The sequence below is a fragment of the Rutidosis leptorrhynchoides genome, chromosome 10, assembly GCF_046630445.1.
Source record: "Rutidosis leptorrhynchoides isolate AG116_Rl617_1_P2 chromosome 10, CSIRO_AGI_Rlap_v1, whole genome shotgun sequence".
Lineage (NCBI taxonomy): Eukaryota > Viridiplantae > Streptophyta > Magnoliopsida > Asterales > Asteraceae > Rutidosis > Rutidosis leptorrhynchoides.
The window spans coordinates 317,520,725-317,539,010 of NC_092342.1; the positions used below are offsets into that span (position 1 = coordinate 317,520,725).

Sequence of the window (18,286 nt, forward strand, 5' to 3'; positions counted from 1 at the left end):
TTATTATCGTTAAAGTTATAATTAGTATTATTATTATTATCTAATTATTATTATTATTATTATTATTATTATTATTATTATTATTATTATTATTAGTATTATTATTATTATTATTATTATTATTATTATTATTATTATTATTATTATTATTATTATTATTATTATTGGTATTATTATTATTATTATCATTATTAATATATATATCATTATTTAAAAATGGTTATTGTTATTGTTATTATTATTATTACTACTATATTATCATTAAGATAATTATTAGTATTATCGTTAATAATGTTATAGTAACTATCATTATTAATATTAGTGTAATTAAAACAAATATTTGTAACACCTAATTATTTTGATTACTATTATTATCATTATTACGAACACGATATAAAAGACGATTAAAAGCTATTAAATGAAACGATTAGGAAATAATGGGTAAGAGTATCATGATGAAATTAAAATATTATAAGATATTGATTTAGATAAAATTATCGTTCTTATTATTTTTATCATTACTATTATTATTAAAATTATCGTTAGTATTAAAACTATTATTTTAACAAAAATTATCATTTTAATAGAAATGTCATTGTTACTATAAAATATCATTATTATTATTATTTTAAATAGAATTATTATTTTAAAGATAATATTAAAAATTATCGTAAATATTAAAGTTATCATAATTAGAATTATCGTTTTATCATAATGTCATCTTAGTAATTATAAATATTGATATTTTTATAATAATAATTATTATTACAAAATAATACAACTTTTACTTACTATCATTATAGATATTATTTTATCAAATAAATATTTGATACAAACATATTTTACTACGTGTAATAACTTACTTTAATAATACGTATCATATTATCTTTATAATATTAAATGAACCCTATAAATTTTATTACTTAATATATATAAAAGTATATTTTATTATATAAATATAATATAAAATTTTATTTATTAATAAATAAATTATATTATTTACTCTAATAAATCTTTTAAAAATATTTAAAAATATAAAACGACGATATTTAAACTATATAGTAATCATGTATAAATTTTTGGAAATTATTTTGAGTCAAATTTACTTTTGTTGACTTTTGCATATTAGTCTCGAGCATTAGGATTGTGGTACACTATGACTTGACATAATTTGTTAGACAAATATTGACCAACACATAAATATATATAATTAATTTAGGTTCGTGAATCCGAGGCCAACCTTGCACTTGTTCAATGACGTTATATGTATTTTTACTACGAAATACAGTATGGTGAGTTTCATTTGCCTTTTTACCCTTTATATTTTTGGGACTGAGAATACATGCGCTTTTATAAATGTTTGACGAAATAGACACAAGTAATTGAAACTACATTCTATTGTTGAATTATCGAAATCGAATATGCCCCTTTTTATTAAAGTCTGGTAATCTAAGAATTAGGGAACAGACACCCTAATTGACGCGAATCCTAAAGATAGATCTATTGGGCCTAACAAACCCCATCCAAAGTACCGGATGCTTTAGTACTTCGAAATTATATCATGTCTGAAGGAGGATCCCGGAATGATAGGGGATATTCTTATATGTATCTAGTTAATGTCGGTTACCAGGTGTTCACCATATGAATGATTATTTTTTTTTGTCTCTATGCATGGGACGTATATTTATGAGAACTGGAAATGAAATTCTTGTGGTCTATTAAAATTATGGAAATAAATGATTATGATAAACTAATGAACTCACCAACCTTTTGGTTGACACTTTAAAGCATGTTTATTCTCAGGTGTTAAAGAAATCTTCCGCTATGCATTTGCTCATTTTAAAGATATTACTTGGAGTCTTTCATAGCATATTTCGAAGAACGTTGCATTCGAGTCATTGAGTTCATCAAAGATTATTATTAAATCAATTTATAGTTGGATAGTGGATATTATGAAATGGTATGCATGCCTGTCAATTTTTGATGTAAAGAAAGATTGTCTTTTAAAAACGAATGCAATGTTTGTAAAATGTATCATATAGAGGTCAAATACCTCGCAATGTAATTAACTATTGTGAATCGTTTATAATGTATATGAACGGGTCCTTTCATCGTGTACCCCGCCTGAATAGCGGCCCCCGTAGTCATAACCGGTGTCTGTTGACTACCAGACGGTGCGTTCTGAACATCTGTTTGGGTATGTTCCGATGATTCCTCGGAAGTCGTGATACTGTTAAAGAAAAAAAAATTTAAAAATTTTATAAATAACGAGTCATACAATTCAAAACCTTAAAAGAAAAAGCAATTAAACAGTCTTGAATTAATTCGTCTCTCAATGAAAGCACCACTTGATCATGCATATTTTAACCGTGGGGTTTAATATGCATGCTCAATACGTAAAGAGGGGTTTAAGGATCTTAGAACGTGGCTCTCCGGTCCGGCTACCGTGAATAACCCTGGCCGACATGATGATGTCGGCGGGGTGGCCAAGTGATTAAGTCCACCTCCGATAACGGTCGTCGATCAAGAGGCCCCAAATAAGGTCGGAGGTACTAGCTTACAAAAGACTAACCTGTTAACCTTGAAAAGATGCTGAATGATGCTGTTTTACGTAATGTGTATCGTATGTGATGGTTACGTAATGTGCTGTGTCCCGTAAATGATGATTAGGGTTTGTATTTATAGGCAAACCCTAATTCTATAACCGTCCCAGATCACGTTAATCTTATCCATAACCGACTCCCCCAAATCACGGATATAATTATGAAAAAGATATTTACTTGACAGCTAAGCAACCGCCGTACCGGGAACAAAGACATTCGCACGCCGCATACCGCACACGCATACGCACAATAGTGATTGTCCGCATACATTTGCGGTGCGCCTGCGGGTTGCGGTATCATTAACGAATTAAAAAAAAAAAGTTTAAGGTCACCTACACTGTTTATTGTTTAGTACAAAGTTTAGGGACAAACGACAAAATTTTGTCTTTAATTTTTATTTTTTTTTTTTAATCAAAAAATCCCAGCACATGTCACGGAAAACTTAAATTCAAATTTTGACTAAATCTAAGAACTAAAGCTGACCCCTGCAATAACACACACTCCAAACCCTTGTCCCAAAATTTCAAATTAACACCTTTATCGCACCAATCTAATCCAATCCCTACCGTTGAAATCATAAAGATTTAATTCCACACTGACCCACTTTCAATCCACCTGTTAATTTCACAATTAATCTCAAAAGCAGTTGTCTTTGATCCAAATAAATTCAAGAACACCACAAAAATCAAATCTTTTTGATTTATAGGGTTTTGGGTGTTTGTAAATTGTTATCAAAATGAATGCAGTTGGTAGACAAGGGCAAGGACAAAGATCTGGTTCATCTGCTGCTCATCACCACCGTCAACATTCTGATAATCTTTTTGATATGACATCATCATCTTCATCTTCATCTAATGGTAGATGGTTACAATCTGCTGGGTTACAACATCTTCAACAACAACCATCATCAAACACATATTCATCTGTATGTATTTATATCTATTTAACTTGTAGTCATGAAATGAAATGTTAGATCTTTCCTATGTACAGACACAGATAATTAGCACATTTGTGAAAATAATAACTACCATTTTAATTAAAAAGTGTAATTGAAATTTTTGACCAAAATGCTTCTCACCCTTATCACCAAAAAGTCCTTATTTGATCCTCATTATGTACTGGTAATGTTTGTTTTACTTGGTTAGTTTTGGGATTAAATTATAGATCTGGTGGTAGGTGTAGGTTATGAATTTGATATGCTCTGTTTTTTTTTTGGTTAATTGAGTAGCAGGATTTTGGCTATTATGGTGCTGTTGGTGGAGGTGGTCAAGTTGGTAGAATGTATGATAATAAAAATAATAGGAATTTTGGTGCGAGTGATTTGTTTGTTGAGCCGTTAACTCCACCTGGGCGTCAGGAAAAGCATTTTGGTAGTGGCAGTGATGACCGTAACGGTTTCAGTCCCGGTCTTTTGGATATACATTCGTTTGATACAGAGCTTATTTCCGAGGTGGTGACACCGTCGAATATGTTAATATACATGTGTTTTTATGTGAATTTTATTTTATTGTTGAGGTGTTTTTTGGGTCCTGTAGTTTATTTGTATGTTCTTAATTAATATGCTGACAGATGCCTGTAACGGGAACACGTGGTGCTCCACTGTACAATGATCGTGGAAGAAGCTATGATAATGCAGAGACGTATTTTGGTAATAACAAACCTGTCAGTAAAACTCGAAGTTTGTTAGATAACAACGTTATGACAAGTTTCGCTCCAGATATAGAGAAGACGAGCAGTGTTGCAAAGATTAAAGTTGTGGTATGTTGATCCTGTTTCATCGGCTTAACATATCCGTATTTTGATTCAACGATAGTGGAGAATTGTTCATGTCTAATGTTGTAGTTATAATGTTATGTAATTATTTGTTGTTGGATGATCTTATGGCTGCTGACTACTACTACATTTGTTGCCTTTCTTTTTTGGGTTTATATTTCAGGTGCGTAAGAGACCATTAAACAAAAAAGAGTTAGCAAAGAATGAGGAAGATATTGTTACTACGCTGACACATTCCGCTTGCCTTACGGTTCATGAAACAAAACTCAAGGTTAGCACAAGTATAACATCACATACATACATTGCTGAATTGAAGTATACTATTCTCAAAAGAATTAAGTTGTCGACAATAATCAAAAGTTGCATATAATTGCTGAATTCCCATCTTTTCTTTAGTAATTTCGGCTGGCTCGTCATAACTCTGCAGGTTGATCTAACAGAATACATGGAGAAACATGAATTTGTATTTGATGCAGTACTAAATGAGGAGGTTTCTAATGATGAGGTCAGTAATTTTTTTTACAGAGCAGTTGTTTAATTTCTTACACGTGTTATAAGCACTAACTACTCGTAACTTTATATTTCCTTTACCGTTCAATGATTGTATTCGTAGGTATATCGTGAAACTGTTGAGCCCATCGTTCCAATAATTTTCCAACGTACTAAAGCTACATGCTTTGCATATGGACAAACAGGTAAGATACAACCCGATAACATTTCTTTAGAATTGAGCTGGTTGTGCTGACTCAGCCCGATTTTGAACCACTTTGACTCGACTTTTAAGGCATTTTTGGGCGAGTGTGGACGTGCTAGTCCCAAAACCGTCGTGTCGACTGACTTTTACAACAATGCCTTGTTTTAGCTTTATTATTTTTTTATTTGTAGTTGAGAAAATTTGTTTTGCTATTCAGGAAGTGGGAAGACTTTTACAATGAAACCGTTGCCCCTTAAAGCATCTCGGGATATTTTGAGGCTCGTAAACCATACGTATCGCAGCCAAGGTTTTCAGTTGTATTTTAGCTTCTTTGAAATATACGGTGGCAAACTGTATGATCTTCTCAACGATAGGAAGTAAGCTCTATCACTACGTTCAAAGTAATCAAATAATTTCTGGTTAACGCTTTTCAACAAAAAGTTTGATTCTTTGGCAGAAAATTGTGCATGAGAGAAGACGGTAGTAAACAAGTATGCATTGTCGGTTTGCAAGAATTTAAAGTCTCCGATGTCGAAACAATTAAGGAGCTCATCGAGAGAGGTAATGCAACACGAAGTACCGGCACAACGGGTGCGAATGAAGAATCGTCTAGATCACACGCCATTCTTCAACTTGTTGTCAAAAGAGCGGTTGATGGAAGCGGAACTAAACCTCCTCGAGTTGTCGGCAAACTCTCGTTCATTGATCTTGCTGGAAGTGAACGTGGTGCCGACACAACCGACAATGATAAGCAGACAAGGTAATAACCTTAAAGGGACATCATATAATTAAGGTTGCAAAAAATCGCTACTCGGGGGTGTACTCAGTCGGGATTTTTAGGCCGTACTCGGATGTTGTCCAAGTTTGACTTTGAACGAATTTTGACCAATTTTGCTGATTTTCCAAGTAATCCCGAGTTTTGATCAGTAATTCTGAGCTTTGACCAAGTTTGACTTGGACTGAGTTTTGACTAATTTTACTGATTTTCCGAGTAATCCCGAGTTTATACCGATTTTCCGAGTATTCCGAGTTTGACCAAATATGCTGATTTTCCGAGTAATCCCGCTTTTGACCAGTAATTATGAGTTTTGACCAAGTTTGACCAAGTTTGACCAAGTTTGACTTTGATTGAGTTTTGACCAATTTTGCTGATTTTCCTAGTAATCCCGAGTTTTTACCGATTTTCCGAGAGTGACCGAGTACTCCCCGAGTTGCAAAAACCAAGTACTCACCGAGTTCTGCAACACATAGCTTTATCCTTTTTATTGGTTGATTAGTAGATATAAGTTTTTAATGTATGATTGAAATACGTAATGCAGGATGGAAGGTGCTGAGATTAATAAAAGTTTGCTTGCGTTGAAGGAATGTATAAGAGCACTCGATAATGACCAAGGTCATATTCCTTTTAGAGGCAGTAAATTAACTGAAGTTTTGAGGGATTCGTTTGTTGGAAACTCTCGAACTGTTATGATATCTTGCATTTCACCAAACGCTGGATCGTGCGAGCACACACTTAATACGTTACGCTATGCCGACAGGTATTAATGATTACTCGTATACTTTATTCACCCCTAGTTTATAGTGGTTGCAAAATGAGCTGCACCCGGTGGGGAGGGTAATGGGTCAAAATGGGTAAATGTTGATATGGGTTAGTTTCATAACAAGGTAACCATATTTGTTCAAGTAGTTATTGCGTGAAAAAACTGTATTTTTGCAATCTTAATTTACATATATAAAACTTTGAGTTAATTTTATCGGGGTCTACCTCGGTATCCAACTCGCATTGCGATGCGACTAATCCCAGGGGTTTGCGGGCAGCCCAGCGTCATCGCGGGTGAACCTCCGTGGTCATGGGGATTAATTTTTTCAGCTTCGCGGATTCAAAATTATTATTTCACGTTGTCTTGAACTCTCACTGATAATGACCAACATTTGTAATTGTAATCTTATTGTATAAAAGGGTGAAAAGCCTCTCGAAAGGGAACAAGAAAGATACATTTATTTCCAAGGAACCAACAACAGTTTCGATGTCTACAACCGTGTTACCTCGAGTTTCATCCTATGATGAAGATGGCATGGTTGATTCTTATGACGAACATGCGAATGAAGATGATTATGATACTACGGAAGAGTCTTACGAGGCCGAGCAGCAGCCATCATGGAAGAATAAAGTTGAATCATATAACTTTTCAAATGTTCAAGATAAGAACAGAAGAGTCAATGGTCAAACAAAGTCAAATGATCCACCTAAACCTGAATCAAGAATCTGGAATCCTGACGATGACTTGAATGCCCTTTTGAAGGTAAACTAATATGATATTTGGTCAAAAAAAATTTCAATTTTATATGCGATCACTTGATAACAAGTAAATATATATCCAGGAGGAGGAAGATCTTGTAAATGCGCATCGGAAACAAATAGAGGATACTATGGATATCGTTCGATTGGTACGGCACTTGATCATAATTTAAGTTGGTATTGTACTTTGGCTTTTGAGTACTATTATTTGCATAAAAAAAGTAACAAATTAATTAGTAATATATTTTCTAGTTATTTCTGCAACTAACTGCACCCTTAAGTACTTTTAATTTCCATTACTGAATTTTATTTTATGGTTGTAGGAGATGAACCTGTTGGTGGAGGCCGATAAACCGGGTAACCAGCTTGATGACTATGTGGCAAAATTGAACACAGTCTTGGCTCAGAAAGCTGCAACAATTTCACAGCTGCAAAACCGATTAGCTCATTTTCAAAAGCGTCTTAGTGAGCATGATGTTCTAGTGTCGTCTGGTAACTAAGCCGTACGCATACGGTGTCTGTATTACAGTCAATGTTGTCGTTCATTATTGTTTGATATCTTGTAAAGCTATGTTGCTTTGTAGACTCATGATCTATGATTCATACCAAATTAACCTTTTCACCCTTTTTGGTTAAAAGTTATTTTTGAAACATGTTTATAATGCGATGAATAATTTTTAGATTACAATATAATCTATTTTTCTAGATGTAGCACTTGAATGTGGTTAAAGACGAAAAAAAGTATTATACATGCTGGTCAATTACTCCATCCGTTTCAAATTAAATAACTAGTTGGTGTTTGACATATAGAAAGAAGATTGTTTTCCAAAGGAAAACGCCATAAACAGAAATTACAAAAGAATGAGGCAATCGGAGAAGCTCGCGCATAGAAAACACTTATCTAAACAAAAACTATCTATAAACGAGCATCTCCTAACAATCCGAAAAACCTCACAACAAACTAACCAATACTGAACCACAAACTAAACAAACAAAGTGAAATCAACGTATGAGAAAAAGAGAACGAAAAAACACGAGACAAACCCAACCTATCAACCTCTAAAATTGAAATTGGAACATTTACTTTAGGACGTATAGGGTATCAATTTTAGAGTGACAAATCATTTTATTATATAGATAAAAATTAACGATAATCCTATGTCTAGTGTCTAGATAAATCATATCATAATCATAATCATAATATAATTAAATCAACAAGATTAATTTTACAAATAATTTCAAGCATATAGGCTGACTTCACTACAAAAAATGGTCGGTTAACTTGATATTGGGCTTTCTATAATTGGCCCAATTCTAAATTACAGTACCTATTGACCATCATAAAAGCCCAATAATAAACGAATGTAAACAAAACCCTGAATAATATATAGCCGCCGTCGTCTATTTCATCCGTCCTCCACGAAGCACATTCACGGCGACGGCTAACAATGGTGATTCCTCCTCCAATTTCATCTCTAATCCTATATAAATATTAGCCATCTAACTCTCTATTATTGTAACATTTACAGGGAAAAGGTACAGGAAGCTTCGGTAAAAGAAGGAACAAAACACACACACTGTGTGTTCGCTGCGGTCGTCGGAGCTTTCATCTTCAAAAGAGCCGATGCTCCGCTTGTGCTTATCCCGCTGCTCGCGTCCGAAAATGTAATTTTGACGCCTAATTTTTGAATTTATATTTTAAATTTTGATTTCATTTGTTGTTTAATTTATTACGCTAAACCCTAGATAACTGGAGCGAGAAGGCGATTCGAAGGAAGACTACCGGAACTGGTCGTATGAGGTATCTACGTAATGTGCCACGTAGATTCAAGAGTGGTTTCAGAGAAGGTGTGTTTTCAATTATTGTATTTTGTGTTTGTAATCGAATTTTATATTGTTAATTAGGGTTTGATTATTGAGTTAATTAATATTGTTGATTTTTTTGTTTTTTTTTGACAAAATTACTGAAATAGTCCCTGTGGTTTGTACCAAAATGCTGGTTTAGTCCCTGTGCTTTTTTTTTGATGGATTTGGTCCCTGTGGTTTATAAAAGTTGCTGATTTAGTCCCTCTGACCGACGGCCGTCAAAAAAGGCCGTTAACTCCAGTCATGTGCCAGACATGTGAGGGTATTTTCGTCAGTTTCTTTCATTTATTTACAATATTGCTGAAATGGTCCCTGTGGTTTGTAATAAAGTTGCTGAATTGGTCCCTGTGGTTTGTAACAAAATTGCTGAAATCTTTATCCCCAAAATTTTTATCTTCCTCACCTTCATCTTTATCCGCAAAAAATATGAACAAACCCTAAGTTTTTATTTTCTTCAAACACTTTAATTAATATGTAAAATCAAACACACCAAAATTAAAATTAAATCCACTATATGCTTAACAAGTAAACACATCTATTTGATTTGATTAAAACTATATATCGATTAAATAGATATAAATCTGAATTGAAAACCTAACAACAGAAGGAAACCCAGATATACCCTGTTCTTGAGTTCAAAATTCCAAAATCTCGAATTCGAAAATAAATTCAAAATGTATTAATGTGGTAGTGTTAGGAATTGTCCATTTAAACTATCTGCAAGTTTTCAAAACCTAATTCTTTCTATCGCGTTCCAATTTAAGAGTCAAAGTTATATTTTCAAAAGTCAACTAATTTGTTCTTGAGGAAATTCGAACACGTCTTGATGTTTTAAGTTAAATTGATGATGGAGAAAGTTTCAAGTAACGATTTTATACTTATTTCATGTTGAAGTCGTGGTCTAAAACAATCTCAATTTCAAAACCAAAAATTATGTTCTTCGTGTTCATAAAGTGTCTGCTGCAGTTTTATTTTATTTTCTTTCTTTCTGTTATTTAACCAAATCCAAACACATCATGATCGTTTATGTTTCAATTCCAAAACGTAAACCAAACTGAATTAGCTGTAATGATTTTGGTTGGTTCTCTGGTCAATTGATTTCTGAGTTGGAGAAGAAAGGGGAAGCATGAAGGAACGTGATAAATAAATATAGGTGGGATGTTAATCAGGAAAAATAGAAATGGTTACATGGTTTAGGGTGTTGACGGGTATTCGAGAGGTCACGGGTTTGAGCCTTGTTCGTGGCATTTTTTTTAGGAAAGCCTTTAAGGTAGTTTCCATTATTATTTCTTGGTACAAACCACAGGGATCAATTCAGCAACATTGTTATAAACCACAGGGACCATTTCAGCAATATTGTAAATAAATAAAGGAAACTGACGAAAATACCCTCACATGTCTGGCACATGACTGGAGTTAACGGCCTTTTTTGACGGCCGTCGGTCAGAGGGACTAAATCAGTAACTTTTATAAACCACAGGGACCAAATCCATCAAAAAAAAAGCACAGGGACTAAACCAGCATTTTGGTACAAACCACAGGGACTATTTCAGCAATTTTGTCTTTTTTTTTTGTTTTTAGGTACTCAAGCTGCTCCTAGGAAGATAGCTGCAGCAGGTTCAGCTTAAGATTGGTGAGTCGAAGCTATATTCGGTGTTGAATAAGCCTATTTTGTTTAGGGAGATTAGTGTTGTTGAACCTTTGTTTTTGCTACTAATTTTGTGATCTCGGTTAAGTCTTGTTTTTAATTTTGCTGTTCGGATTAATGGATCATGAGTTTATTACGGATTTTGAATCAATTGTCTTCGATGTGAATTTGCTATCTGCTGATCCTTTTGGTGTCCAATGTTATCTGCCTTAACTCTTGATCTGCCATTTTATCTTTATGGATTAGTTGTGCGCTTGATTATGAAATAAGCATTTTATGGGGTGTGAGATTGTGATCCGTATTATGAATTTATTGCATCGTTATGTTTTGGAAGTGTAGATTGTGATCTGTATTTTGATATTTATACTGCTTTTGTTGCACGTTTAACCAGAACAATATGTTCGAAAACTTATTGTGTTCTGCAAGGATTTGCAGCAAACAATTAATATTTGAACCGTTGAGTCTAGATTTGGCGCAGTTGTATTGTGCTACATTCATTCTCTTTTCATTCAGTAGTAGCTTTTCTAACTTAATGATTATGCGTACAAAGGAGCATCTCCTGTTGAGCACTCTTTTTATGGGCACATTTTAGGTCTGGATTGAATCATGTTAAACTAGATCGTACAAACGAGTGTCTCTAATAAGGGTTCAATTATTTTGTTTGCCCACATCACTTAAAAGCTTGATGAAATTTTCAACAGCTCAAATGTGTTATGATTATGTGAGTTACCTGTTAAGGTGATCCGTGAACTCTCGAAGGCTCAAATTTGGTCACATTTTGAATGTTAATTTTTTTTCTGTTTCTGGCTAATTGTATAGTAAGTATACCATGTGCAATTAGGATGTTATAGTTTTATTATTTACAGATGGAAATACGTAATGTTTGAATAGTTATTTAAATGGTGTTTTTTGTATGTGGCCAATACACAGCTTTTATAAATGGTGATTCTTCTTAGCATTGGTTTTACCTTAGTTCATGATGCTTGTTTCTGTAGAATTATTTTATTTGTTAGAAGCTTCAAAAGTTATATTGATAGCGTAAAATTATGCTTAAAAATTCAAGACAAAACTATTGATTTATTGACACTCAAATGGGCAACTAATTCCAATCGTATGTAGCTAGTTAAAAGCAAGTAAAGTTTGTCCACAGGGAGCATGTATTAAACAATCAACTCAATATTACAGTTATAAATAAAACTAAAAAAGAGTTTTGTAAACATCATTATGATTTGGTTAAAGCAATAAACAATTAGATAATTCAATGGGGAAAAAGATGTGTTCACTTAGACTTATTCTCGTTGTTAAGCTTGATTACAATGTTAATATCATATATAACCTTATGGTTACCCGTAGATACACGCAAGGTCTCAATCAACATAAGTGATTCAACACTCGTTAATCTTCTATTAATCAACGTGTATCCAATGTCTCAAAGATACGACAACATGATTTTTATTCTCGTAAAAACCCAAGTCAATCTCTTGAATGCAACTACACAACTATATAAGTCAACATTTCCCAATCACCAACCATGTTCATACATTAGTCTCCTAATTGTAATCACATAAATGTCTAGATCACTAACATGCAATTAACTCTCGTTAACAACTCAATAATTCATAATATATATGTGATTAGGTTAAAACATTAACTTGTATAACAAAGGATCTTTTGGTTGAGCATAAATGTTAGTAAATTTTATCAACATGTTATATAATATTAACAATTCATACCAAGGTGTTTACATCTAAGTAAACACAAAATGGAATGAGCCAATCATCATTAAAGAACAAAAAAACATACGAGAACTAACGAAATTCATACTTTAAATATGATAAAAAGTTAAACGGAAACTATCAATCGAAACCTATAATCGATCCCAGTAATAATACTCAAAATATGTTTGACAATTGTCTCTTAACCCTATCAAAGGGTTTTTAGTGACATCTTGCTCATCAAATAAAAAAAAAAGGTTTCTAGTGGAAAGATAAAATTAAAAAATGATTTCTACATTTGAAATTAGAAGTTTAGGGCTGAAAAAACTGTCAGGTGCTAATCTCGTGATCATAATGCAAAACTTCACGATCGCGAAGTTGTTTTCTCAAATCTTGGTCGAGCCTGACTACTTCGTAAGCGGAGTGCAAATTCTTGGCGTCGCGAGGCCCATAAATCTCATCCTTGTAATCGCAAAAATAATCTCGTAGTTGTGAGGTCTGACTATCCAAAAAAACTCAATTTTTTCACACTTCAAAATGCAGGAACCAACATCTTTTGATCAATTCTTTGCCAAATCTTCAGCGGAACATACAACTCACCATCTTCCTCCATCTTTCATACATGAATCAATTTCCATACCAAATACGTACCTAAAGTCCTTGAAAATGACTCAAATATGATGTAATTGGAACCGATATTGCACCTAATGATGTAATTGGAACCGATATTGCACCAAATATTGACTCAAATGTGATTTCCATAAATTCCCCGATCAAAATGATGTAAACACCACCCCATATGGGGCTTGTCGAACACAAACTGTCGGTTGAAGTGGCAAGAAAGTATGTCACACAATAAAGGATGTTCACATAACCCTTAGGATTTGTGGTTTCTTTAAGGTCAAACGGGTCATCAGTGTTATTGTTTTTGCTTCTTTGGGATGGGAGATGATATTTGAAAGAAACCTTTGAACAACTCGCGATAGTGCTGGTTGGATATTCAAGTATGACAAGGTACCCGTACAGAACTTATGAACGTGAGTCATCTTCCACAATTCTGCATTTGTATTATGTAATGTAAATCGAGCACCGTTCTCAATAAACACCTGGAAATCTAGGTCTTCAAAAAATGTTAGGAAGAGAGGATCGCCTGGACGTTGGGATATACAAATTTGAGAGAAAATAACTCTATTACTTACAAGAATAGATTTATAGAGTATTACAAAACTCTTACAAAAAAACTCTCAAACTCACACACACTCTCTAGGTTGTGATTACACTTCTCTGAGTGATTTTTGGATGATTTACAATTGAAGTTTCAACCTCTATTTATACTAAAACTTTGGTGGCAGTGGAATGGTGTGAACGAGGAAGGTGTCGTGTGAACGGAGATGGTGGGCGGCCGTCATCGTGTGCATCTTTGCTTCTTCTACATGGTGTTCAAAGAAGGCTACTTTGAACATCTAGAATGTGAGCTTCTGAAAGGACCCGTTCATATACATTATAAACGATTCACAATAGTTGATTACATTGCGAGGTATTTGACCTCTATATGATACATTTTACAAACATTGCATTCGTTTTTAAAAGACAAACTTTCTTTACATTGAAAATTGACAGGCATGCATACCATTTCATAATATCCACTATCCAACTATAAATTGATTTAATAATAATCTTTGATGAACTCAATGACTCGAATGCAACGTTCTTCGAAATATGCTATGAAAGACTCCAAGTAATATCTTTAAAATGAGCAAATGCACAGCGGGAGATTTCTTTAACACCTGAGAATAAACATGCTTTAAAGTGTCAACCAAAAGGTTGGTGAGTTCATTAGTTTATCATAATGTGATGACCCGAAAAATTTCGACTAATTTAAACCAATTCTCTATACGATTTATTATTTTAACACGTTAAACAAAGTCTGTTAGATTGAGTCTCAAAATTTTAGAACTGTTTCATATATACAATTACCTTTGACTACTCTCGACGATTCATGAACAATTATATGTATGTATATATATATGTACAAGTAAAAACGACTTTCCTACAGTAAAACCCTATTTGCTACAGTAAAAATTACTTTGCTACAGTAAAACACAATTTGCTACAGTAAAACACTATTTGCTACAGTGAAACACTATTTGCTACAGTAACACTATTTGCTACAGTAAACACTATTTGCTACAGTAAACACTATTTGATGTCGACGAACTAGCAAACAAAAACGGAAAAGGCGGCCATGCGATCGCATGGCAAAAACACTGAAAACTCATGCGATCGCATGAGCTACAGTAAATCGAAAAGTAATATAAATACGCAGTTTGTTCGACGATATTTTTTCACATTTATCTCTCAATATTTATATTTATATTAAAATTTTAATTTTAAATTTAAGTTTAATAATAATAAGGTATATACGAGGGTGTTTTTAATTCGGGTTTCAAACCGCTTTAAGCTAAGGAAATATTGGGTATTATTCGGGGTATTGTTCTTGAATCCAAGGCCAACCATACAGTCGTCTACCATCATTACGTCTACGCAATTTGCCTACAATATTGAATCGCAATATTGAACTGTGAGTTATAGATCCCTTTTTAAATACTTTAAATATTTTTGGGCTGAGAATACATGCAATTTATTTTAAACGCGATAAGACACAAGTACATACTAAATTCTACACTGAGTTAAACCGGAAATCCCTTAGCTTTGGTAACTAGTAGCTGCCAGTACATAGGATATGGACTGGTGGGCGCGAATAATTGTATATGGATCCATAGGGCTTGACATCCCCGTCCGAGCTAGAGCGCTAGCCTTTTAACGGACGTATGTTATTTGAGTTTAAGACACGTTGGTTTGCGTGTATTAAAACGAATGGGGTAATTATCACTATAGCGTTAAGTTTAGTTACCAGGGTGCTCTGTTACGTAGAATCTATTGATAAACTTTTGATGAAATCTTGTGGTCTATCTTTATATATGTTTATGACTCGAGCAATTAAACCTATAACTCACCAACATTCGTGTTGACTTTTTAGCATGTTTTAATCTCAGGTCCTTAGAATGCTTCCGCTGTGATGTGCTTGTTGCCTGCATGGAGTCTCTCATGCTTTGTACAAAGTTTATTGCATTCAAAATAAAACTGCGTTGTGTAATAAATAATTGGACTGTGATGTCAACCTGTAAATTAAAGACTTATGTATTTCGGGGTTTTGCTTATACCTAAGCATTTGCCCACATGTTTATAACTTTCTATGTTTAGAAAGTCACTTATTTTAATGAATGCAATATTTTATCAAAACGTATCATATAGAGGTCAAAACCTCACTGTGGAATCAATGATTAACGTGCCGCGTCAATAGCGATTTTGACGGGTCGTTACACATAATCATTTATTTCCATCATTTTAATAGACCACAAGAATTTCATTTCCAGTTCTCATAAATATACGTCCCATGCATAGAGACAAAAATAATCATTCATATGGTGAACACCTGGTAACCGACATTAACTAGATACATATAAGAATATCCCCTATCATTCCGGGATCCTCCTTCGGACATGATATAAATTTTGAAGTACTAAAGCATCCGGTACTTTGGATGGGGTTTGTTAGGCCCAATAGATCTATCTTTAGGATTCGCGTCAATTAGGGTGTCTGTTCCCTAATTCTTAGATTACCAGACTTAATAAAAAGGGGCATATTCGATTTCGATAATTCAACCATATAATGTAGTTTCAATTACTTGTGTCTATTTCGTAAAACATTTATAAAAATTGCGCATGTATTCTCAGCCCAAAAATATAAAGGGTAAAAAGGCAAATGAAACTCACCATCTGTATTTCGTAGTAAAAATACATATAACGTCATTGAACAAGTGCAAGGTTGGCCTCGAATTCACGAACCTAAATTAATTATATATAATTATGTGTTGGTCAATATTTGTCTAACAAATTAGGTCAAGTCATAGTGTACCACAATCCTAATGCTCGAGACTAATATGCAAAAGTCAACAAAAGTAAATTTGACTCAAAATAATTTCCAAAAAATCTATACATGATTAATATATAGTTTAAATATCGTCGTTTTATATTTTTAAATATTTTTAAAAGATTTATTAGAGTAATAATATAATTTATTTATTAATAAATAAAATTTTATATTAAATTTATGTAATAAAATATACTTTTATATATATTAAGTAATAAAATTTATAGGGTTCATTTAATATCATAAAGATAATATGATAGGTATTATTAAAGTAAATTATTACACGTAGTAAAATATGTTTGTATCACATATTTATTTGATAAAATAATATCTATAATGATAGTAAGTAAAAGTTGTATTATTTTGTAATAATAATTATTATTATAAAAATATCAATATTTATAATTACTAAGATGACATTATGATAAAACGATAATTCTAATTATGATAACTTTAATATTTACGATAATTTTTAATATTATCTTTAAAATAATAATTCTATTTAAAATAACAATAATAATAATAATATTTTATAGTAACAATGACATTTCTATTAAAATGATAATTTTTGTTAAAATAATAGTTTTAATACTAACGATACTTTTAATAATAATAGTAATGATAAAAATAATAAGAACGATAATTTTATCTAAATCAATATCTTATAATATTTTAATTTCATCATGATACTCTTACTCATTATTTCCTAATCGTTTCGTTTAATAGCTTTTAATCGTCTTTTATATCGTGTTCATAATAATGATAATAATAGTAATCAAAATAATTAGGTGTTACAAATATTTGTTTTAATTACACTAATATTAATAATGATAGTTACTATAGCATTATTAACGATAATACTAATAATTATCTTAATGATAATATAGTAATAATAATAATAACAATAACAATAACCATTTTTAAATAATGATATATATATTAATAATGATAATAATAATAATAATAATAATAATAATAATAATAATAATAATAATAATAATAATAATAATAATAATAATAATAATAATTGGATAATAATAATAATACTAATTATAACTTTAACGATAATAATAATAGTAATAATAAAAAAAATAACAATTTTTAATGATAAATTCATTTTATTGATAAAGATAATAATAATGATAATAATAAGATAAAACTAGAACGACGATAAAAACGACGATAATAATAATCAATTTTAATAAAAATATCGAAAATTCAATTGATTATAACTTCTAATCCGTTCATCGAAGCCATTCGATATCTAAAGAAAAAGTTCTTAATTTTTCGCTAGCTTTCCAAGGACATGCATATCTTATACCTTATCTCAACCGCAAGTGTAACTAATTCAATATTCAACCTAACCTATCTAAGGGCAATATCAAAAGTACAAACATGCATAATCCTAAATACTCGAGCACTAGTCGGGGATACACTATTAGTATGTAAAAGTTAAATTATGAGTACTCACGTATCAATATTGAGATTCAATATTGCAGGAAAGGTACGTAGACGCAACGGAAATGATAAACACTATATTGACCTCATGAGCATACCCATGAACCATACTCAATCACCTTCATAGCTATAACCCATAATTTCCTTAATCCTATCCTACTCGAAAAACAATTTCGAAATCACTCGGACAGCACTCCGTCGTAATATTTTATGTATACTAATAATATCTTGAAATAA

At 32.2% G+C, this 18,286-nt stretch overlaps 2 protein-coding genes across 4 annotated transcripts; both read left to right on the forward strand.

Moving 5' to 3' along the window:
- Positions 1-3,103: 3,103 nt before the first annotated feature.
- Positions 3,104-7,869, forward strand: LOC139872246 (kinesin-like protein KIN-13B). 3 transcript variants are annotated; one of them, XM_071860090.1, is made up of 13 exons: positions 3,104-3,528; positions 3,832-3,873; positions 3,937-4,053; positions 4,173-4,361; positions 4,540-4,647; positions 4,804-4,881; positions 4,990-5,071; positions 5,288-5,447; positions 5,528-5,830; positions 6,390-6,608; positions 7,031-7,373; positions 7,453-7,518; positions 7,693-7,869. In XM_071860090.1, the coding sequence occupies exons 1-13, from the start codon at positions 3,340-3,342 to the stop codon at positions 7,867-7,869; spliced, it is 2,073 nt and encodes a 690-aa protein (XP_071716191.1). In that variant the 5' UTR covers positions 3,104-3,339. The 3 variants fall into 3 exon arrangements, with proteins under 3 accessions (XP_071716191.1, XP_071716189.1, XP_071716190.1); XM_071860088.1 differs by having other exon boundaries at positions 3,832-4,053; XM_071860089.1 differs by having other exon boundaries at positions 3,835-4,053.
- An 883-nt stretch (positions 7,870-8,752) lies between these two features.
- LOC139872829 (large ribosomal subunit protein eL37x-like) lies at positions 8,753-10,978 on the forward strand. Its single transcript, XM_071860757.1, has 4 exons — positions 8,753-8,820; positions 8,899-9,034; positions 9,116-9,217; positions 10,817-10,978. Exons 1-4 carry the CDS (start codon positions 8,818-8,820, stop codon positions 10,861-10,863), a joined length of 288 nt encoding a protein of 95 aa, XP_071716858.1. The 5' UTR covers positions 8,753-8,817; the 3' UTR covers positions 10,864-10,978.
- The last annotated feature ends 7,308 nt before the right edge of the window (positions 10,979-18,286 follow it).

Coding starts and splice junctions, on each gene's coding strand:
- LOC139872246 (XM_071860088.1), top strand. CDS start 3,340: ATGAATGCAGTTGGTAGACAAGGGCAAGGACAAAGATCTGGTTCATCT. Junction 5,448..5,527: donor GATCTTCTCAACGATAGGAA/GTAAGCTCTATC, acceptor ATTCTTTGGCAG/AAAATTGTGCATGAGAGAAG. Junction 6,609..7,030: donor ACGTTACGCTATGCCGACAG/GTATTAATGATT, acceptor ATTGTATAAAAG/GGTGAAAAGCCTCTCGAAAG.
- LOC139872829 (XM_071860757.1), top strand. Junction 9,035..9,115: donor CGCTGCTCGCGTCCGAAAAT/GTAATTTTGACG, acceptor GCTAAACCCTAG/ATAACTGGAGCGAGAAGGCG. Junction 9,218..10,816: donor CAAGAGTGGTTTCAGAGAAG/GTGTGTTTTCAA, acceptor TTTTGTTTTTAG/GTACTCAAGCTGCTCCTAGG.